Source organism: Frankliniella occidentalis, unplaced genomic scaffold, assembly GCF_000697945.3.
Source record: "Frankliniella occidentalis isolate FOCC.00 unplaced genomic scaffold, Focc_3.1 Scaffold345, whole genome shotgun sequence".
Lineage (NCBI taxonomy): Eukaryota > Metazoa > Arthropoda > Insecta > Thysanoptera > Thripidae > Frankliniella > Frankliniella occidentalis.
The window spans coordinates 104,435-111,860 of NW_026267468.1; the positions used below are offsets into that span (position 1 = coordinate 104,435).

At 44.8% G+C, this 7,426-nt stretch overlaps 1 protein-coding gene across 1 annotated transcript; it reads right to left on the reverse strand.

Annotated features, from left to right (window-relative positions):
* Positions 1 to 6,140: 6,140 nt before the first annotated feature.
* LOC127751105 (nanos homolog 2-like) lies at positions 6,141 to 7,112 on the reverse strand. Its single transcript, XM_052274169.1, has 3 exons — positions 6,960 to 7,112; positions 6,745 to 6,862; positions 6,141 to 6,146 (listed from the first exon to the last, which is right to left on the reverse strand). Exons 1-3 carry the CDS (start codon positions 7,103 to 7,105, stop codon positions 6,141 to 6,143), a joined length of 270 nt encoding a protein of 89 aa, XP_052130129.1. The 5' UTR covers positions 7,106 to 7,112.
* Positions 7,113 to 7,426: the final 314 nt, after the last annotated feature.

The window sequence follows — 7,426 nt, forward strand, 5'->3', positions numbered from 1 at the left end:
AAAATAACTTCACAAAGTTAAAATATCACTAGTAAATGAAAAAAGAGAACTATCTGGGGAGCTGGGAGCGATGCTGTGGGCAAGTCTGAACGAGTGTATGAGATTAGTTCTTTCCCCAATAGACCATTCCGGTAAAGCGATTAAAAGAAGAACAGACGAAAGAAGCAAAGGCGAGTATGAGAAATATGCGGTGGTGCATCGGTTCCACGGTCGTATCAAACCGTTAAACGTGACTTGTCTGATGTCTAAATTCGTCTAAGAGTTAATGACAATAGTTCTAACTCTCAGGCGACGCAGAATATCTAGTATACGATGAATTACGTTCAAGCGTTCCCAAGTCGCACCGTACATTTCTCATAAAACGCTTTGCTTCTTCCGTCTCTCCTTTCTTTTCGGTTTACCGGAATGGTCTATCCACCAAAAGTTTCGAATCTGGTAACCGATTTTGGGTTTTGACTCGGAAATAAAGGGTATTCATGAAGTAGGATCCCACTCCAAATCTTAACTCTAAGTCTCAAACGGTGTAGGAGATATAGAAACCCAAAATTTCCAGGCAAAAACTGCGTATTTGAGTGGGGGTATAGGTAATACTCTACGCATCTTTGCAATAAAAACAAAACTGACTACACCATTGGAAAGAGAATTGAAAACTGATTCAAAACCAAGCTAAAGATTAAATTTTTGATTCCTACCCTTCGATCAAATATATCAAGAGATTTTAGAATATATATGTGCACCGTGGCAGCGTAACAGTGTTTCGTGGGATATCACGAAGCCTGCTACGCGAGACGTGGTCTGGCGTACATATAGCTAGTATATTGTACGCTGCTACCAATGCCATCTTGCTTTTTAAATGTAACAGGCAATCTCGACACTTACCAAAACCAACACAAAAAATTAGGACTTTCTGAAGTGGTTCCAGTGTGTCTTCTATAACTCAGCGCAGCGGTTACGGAGAGGGGATGAGTTCACTTGAAAATCCTTTACCAGTAAAGCATTCCGGTAAAGCTGAAATGCTGAAGAATGCAGAGAACAAGAAAACGGAAGTCCCATGTAAAAGCATAGTGATTTCAGTTTCATTCTTCCTCGCATTCTTCTGCTTTATTAGAATAGTATCATCTTGAACATTTGCGGCAGCGTTTCGTTACGTTTGCCTGTTCAAACAGACAGGCTGAAGTACTTCAAAAGAAATAAAAATATGGATACGCGAGCTTTGTAGTGAAGTTTACTGCTACGGACGCAGTCAACAACAAACAGCAATGCACAATACAATACATACACACCACACTACCCAATTTTAGTAGAGTGTTACAGTACATTGTCATCATCAGTAATTATTTTCTTCTCAAGCTGCATATTTTACAAACAAAACCAAGCAGAAACCGGCCACCTATACTTTGCGTCGGCAGCAAACGTATGCAAATACATTTCTGACTTATCCTCCATAAGAGACTATACCGAGGTGGGATAAAAAGTTAGTATGGTTACCAGCACGGTATGGCGTACTTGGCAGCAGAGATGATGTCACATCCCTCACACAGATGTTAATTCTTGTAGAAGTTTCCTGAAATAATCAATTTAACACGATGCACAATTAACGAGGATACTAACTAGGTCGATGTATGCCAGACCACGTCTCGCGTAACAGGCCTTGCGATATCTCACGAAACACTGTTACGCTGCGACGCGCCTGGCATACATCTACCGAGGCCTGCGGCGCTGACACCCGAGTCGGGCAATAGGCAGAGTCTTAAATGGGCCTTCAGCCCCAAAAGTCACAAATTTTCTCTTCGGGGTTTCATTTTGACGAGTAACCTCCCGAGACCATCAAATATCCGAGAAAAAACATTAAAATGTGTTGGGGTCATTTTCGTGTGAAAAATTCCCTCTTGCGCCTAAACGGTTACCGATAGAGCTAAACGGACAAAATTGTGGCCTTAAGAATCCCACCTGCAGGGCTTTTCTCCGGGGACACCATTAGTAAGCTTTTAGAATGAGCAACTTTTTTCCATATTTTTAAATAGCGCGTTCTCGGCTAATTTTTGAGCTAGAGGGCTCAAAATTTACTTCTTGCTTTTAGTGCCAAAGTTATATTATCAATTTGAGCGTCCTATCTCAAACCGTTCTCGAGTTATCGTGATGACAGAGACAAAACATTTTGATCATCACTAGAGTAATAAGCTTTGCTAATCGCTCAGCCAATAGGGTGTTCCAGGCAATCTAAAACGGAAGTAGGAAAAAAACAAACTCTCTGACCTTCCTGTTTCCGTAATAGCTCTGATTGGTCGATTTTCTGACGTGCCTCCGAGGCCTTTCAGGTATGAGAAACTGTCAGATCACTTTCGAGCTCCCCTCCACATTTGAGAGGTTAGGATTGGACCAAACATTCATGGTACTTTCTCATTCTGGGCGGACGGAAACAGATACATCAGTGAGTTTGTTCTTTTTCACTTCCGTTTCAGATAGCCTGGAACACCCTTTCAGAAAACTGTTTTGTAGCACAGGATATATATTTTTTCTGTGAGTTACAAGGAGCAGATTTCGAAAGTTAACTTCATTTTTTGGTCGCACCTAGCCTGACCATCGGTTTTATCGTGACTGCAAACAACAGTCTTTGCCTCTCCCTGCACAGTACGAGCACAGAGTCTCGGAATGCCTGAGCGTTGGGCATGACAAGGAGTGAGTCCCTGATTTCAGATTAGTTACCCAGCTACTCTATGCGATCCTTGCCCTCTTCAGGTATCAGTGTCAGACTTTACTCTGCAGTAAAATTTTCTAAGAGCTCTGACGCGAGGGGGAAATCACTTGCGTACTAACATGTGTCGTACACCCAGGCCTGTACCGAAGACGTACTAAGTCGTACTAACAGCGTATCACCGCGTACTTACGGTACAAATCAACCGTCGTAATAGGGTATTTCACCTGACACAAACCGGATCGGACCCGACACTAGGGGTCTACCGCCTTTGCGGCCAGTTCATGAATTTCATCTAGCCAATCAGAGCAAGGGAGAAATGAGTTCAGGAAGAACTCTGGCTCTTTTTAGGATCCGGTTTGCGTCAGGTGAAAAACCCTGTTGAGCCGTAATGACACTAGGTAGATGTAAGCCAGACCACGTAACCTGTAACCTGTAACCTGACCTGACCTGTAACAGGCTTCGCGATATCTCACGAAACACTGTTACGCTGCGACGCGTCTGGCTACTTCGATGGCTCACCCCACCCCTTGGTTAACTGATAAAAAGTATTTTTAAAAAACGTTATATTTAAGTCATGTAGTTTATGATTTTTTAAAAAATTCAATTTTTGAGCTCGAATGCTCTTTGAACTCGATCTGTTTTTTTAAGAGACGAAACGACCCTGAAAATCCAGGTCGTTAGGTCAACAGGGTATTTCGGGCAAGCGGAGCGGCGGAAACGGAACTGCTAGTCCACTGCTGGTTGCATCTCTGCCGTTGATTCGCGGGGGAGAGGGGGAGGCGGCAGGGCGCCGCAGTATCTTGCGCAAGCGCAGATCGCAGGCTGAGACGGATCCAGCAACCGCTCGGCCATTCCGTTTCCGCTGCTTCGCTTGCCCGAAATACGCTATTCGTTCTCGAGTTAACGTGACGACAGACGAACAGACACACAGCCAGACGCAAAACTTTTTGATTATCACTGGAGTAATAGGCTTCGCTAATCGCTCAGCCAATAAGACCCTTACGGCCCTTACGCCTTTGAGACCACACAAGCCAACAGCAGATTCTTATTGACACACCTCATTCCTACTGTTCTCCCTGAAGCAGAGCTCCTCCCCCTCCTGACTAAACTCGACCTCAATCTCCATGGGCTCCGGTTGGCGGCGCAGTCCGGGGGGCAGCAGCTCGCCAATAAAGCTTTCCGGTAAAGCTGAAATGCAGAGGAATATGGGGATCAAGGAAACGAAAGTTTTTAAGCAAAGTGATTTCCGTTTCCTTCTTCCCTGCAATCTTCTGCAATAGGGTGTTCCAGGCTATCTAAAGCGGAAGTGAAAAAGAACAAACTCCCTGATTTATCTGTTTCCGTCCGCCCAGTATGAGAAACTTCCACGGTAGTTTGGTCCGATCCTAACCTCTCAAATATGGAGGGGAGCTCAAAACTGATCTGACAGTTTCTCATACCTGAAAAGCCGCGGAGGCTCGTGATTAGTTCGACCAATCATAGCCATTACGGAAACAGAGAGGTCAGTGAGTTTGTTCTTATCTACTTCCGTTTTGGATTGCCTGGAATACCCTATTCAGCTTTACCGGAATGCTTTAATAAAGAATGAATTACTTATGACGACGGAATGAGAAATATCAAGACATTGGATGTGTAATCAAAAATTACCTTAAAACCCCATGAGGCAATCCAGCTCTCACAGCTGTCAACTCTCCCTCCAACCTAAACATAAAGTAAGCTTTCAAGAATAAGAACCACATCAAAATCACAGCATTTATTATTCATTGTTTTAAAACGTACCGTTTGATAAGCAGCGACATTTCTTCGCCAGGAACAAATACAATCCACTGACAATATTTTTTTTAACAATAGAATCAACTTACCAGTCCGGCACAGCAACAACACTAACCTTAACAATCACAAAAGAAACGGCGGGGCATGATAAACGAAAGTATAAACTCTTTGATTGGTCGAGCTGATTACGCGCCTCCGCGGCCTTCCATGTTAAAAAAACTGTTAAACTAGCTGCATGTACGCCAGACCACGTCTCGCGTAACAGGTTTCGCGTTATCTCACGAAACACTGTTACTCTGCGACGCGCCTGGCGCAGATATAGTTAGGCCTTCGGCGCTGACACCCTAAGGAGAGGGTGTAGGGGAACATAGTCTTCCGGGCTCAAAATTTGACATACTCCAACCATTTATCGGGGTCTTCTTACTCTATTATTAGGGACATGAAACTTCTGCTGTTCGGTGACGGTTTTCATTAAAAACTCGAATTTTGTCAGATTGGCATGTAAAAATCAACGTCTTAGTGAAAGTAGATTATCTAGGGAACCTTAAGCCCAAAAGAGGGTGTGGTTCGACCCGTAATGTATGGTTTAGTATTACTCCCTTAAGAATCCTGTGACATAGAGCCTTTTTTTACGATTTAATAGGCCATTTTGTCTTTTTCACGTTGTTTACGCTAAGAAATGCCCCACAGCGTCGAAACGGTACAAGATAAAGCAAAACTAACGGGCCTAGGTAGATATATGCTAGGCGCGTCGTAGCGTAACAGTGTTTCGTGAGGTATAGCGAATGCTGTTACGCGAGACGTGGTCTGGTTCTATCTCTAACTGTTAAGGCGCCAGAGGGAGTTTTTCATACGAAAATGACCCAAAATCATTGAAATGATTGGTCTCAGATATTTGAGGGTCTCTGGTGGGGTTACTTGTCAAAATAACACCCCGAGGAGAAAATTTGTGACTTTTGGGGCCAAAGGCCCATTTACGATCCTGCCTTTTGCCCGACTCGGGTGTCAGCGCCGCAGTCCTACGGAGGTGTATGCTAGGCGCGTTGCAGCGTAACAGTGTTTCGTGAGATATCGCGAAGCCTGTTACGCGAGACGTGGTCTGGCGTACATCTACCTAGTATTTTACTACCTGTGGTTTTTGATTTATTTTTTTAAAGTCAATTTTCGAGCTAGATCGCTCATCTTCGAACTCGATGTGTCTTTTCATGAGACCAAACGACCCTGAATTTCCCATATCGGTCTCTTTGTAGACCATTCCACCGAATGAGGAAGAAGAAAGAAAAGAATCAAAAAGTACCGGAAACAGTTTTGATGAACAGATCAAACCGTTACCTTTTTCTAGTTTTCTTGACCAAGATAATTATTCTGGACTTGTAGGTGTGCCACAGAGGTGTACAAAAATGATCTACAGACTGGTTTTTGTTACTGTTGTCGGTCCTTTTTTATTCTTTTCTTTCTTCCACATTCGGTGGAATGGTCTATTCTTTCTCGAGTTATCGTGCGTACAGACAGACAAACAGAATGAAACTTTCCCGGTCAGTGGAGTAATGGGCTTCGCTAACCCTTCAGCCTGAAGGTTTCGCGCAGTGCCTCCAAACGGGCTTCCTTGTGCGGGCTGCTTCGCTTTTGCCCTAAAGTGAACCAGCCCGCACGAGCCCGCAAGGCTCTTTCACACCTAAAATTTGGTTATTAATTCCAATTAAATTCCATTTTTGCGTCGACAGATCTCAAAAATGGTTTCCATTGGTAAGATCTGTCGAGGCCAAAATGCAGTTAAGTTAGAATGTATGTCCAAATTTTAGGTTTGAAAAAGCCTTGCGGGCTGGTTCACTTAGGTGTAAAAGCGAAGCAGCCCGCGCGAGGAAGCCCGTTTGGAGGCACTGGTTTCGCGTCAGTCTATGTTTCTGTCTGTGCGCACGATATTTCGAGAACAGATTAAGATAGCGACCTGGGATTTTCAGGGTCGTTTTGAATCTTAAAGACACAGATCTAGTTCAACGAAGAGCATTCTAGCTCAAAAATTGGATTTAAAAAGACTTTTCGGGCGTGCGGGTGGGGGTTTCAGCAGTCTGATATCACTGCATTCACCTTCATCAAAGATACTCCATATGGAATCTTCGGACGAGATATACGTATGGTTCATGTCTGCAGGACACCCTGCGACTTTGCTCTGGAAACTGTATGGTGAATGGATAAAAAAGGGAAGGAGAGAGACGCTCGATGTTGAAGCGAATGCAATTTATTTGGTGACTGGTAGGTACTTCACGACGAACAATCCGGCCGCTCCTCCGTTCGGTCTTCTTTAACTGCAGCATGACGGAGGCTGCCCGACCCTCGGGGCAATGGCTCCTCGTTTGTGCCAGAACTCCCGTCGCACCACAGATGTCGCACCTGCAATTGTATTTCAATACACGGCCACTGCACGAACCGGCACACGGTATGATGGACGAATATTATCTAGAGACGTAGCGTTTTCAAGAGCACTTACATGAGCTGCTGAAGGACGGGGCAAGTCGTCAGCCTTGTGCCAACCACGTCCGCGTGGAGGGTGTGGCTAGAGAGCACCTCAAAGGTCTCGCCGTTGTTCCTGCACAGGCGGCACCATTCACCTGCAACAAAACCACGTGTACGCATTATACCATTTTTCGTTGACGACACCACACGCGCACACCGTAACCGGCAGCTCTGTCATCTACTTTATCCGGTACCCCTCTCCCTCCATCAGACGGCAACCAAGGAAGGGAGACGAATCATTCTTCCCGTAACACCCTGACCTCGAACATAACCTATACCGTACGCCAACCGTTTCACTCGACGGCTTGACGGTGCCGCCGACTTGATCATACGCCCTTAACACCTCTACTCCCTTATGTCACTCGAACGTGCTTACCTCGCAAGCGAACGTCGGAACAACTCATCATCTCCTTGATCGAAACTGATCAGAAATGGGTGTAT

Bases quoted from the DNA above. Each gene is read 5' to 3' on its own strand.
- LOC127751105 (XM_052274169.1), bottom strand. From the start codon at position 7,105: ATGCGTACACGTGGTTTTGTTGCAGGTGAATGGTGCCGCCTGTGCAGG. The intron at 6,863-6,959 runs GTAAGTGCTCTT...ATACAATTGCAG, and splicing joins CCCGTCCTTCAGCAGCTCAT to GTGCGACATCTGTGGTGCGA.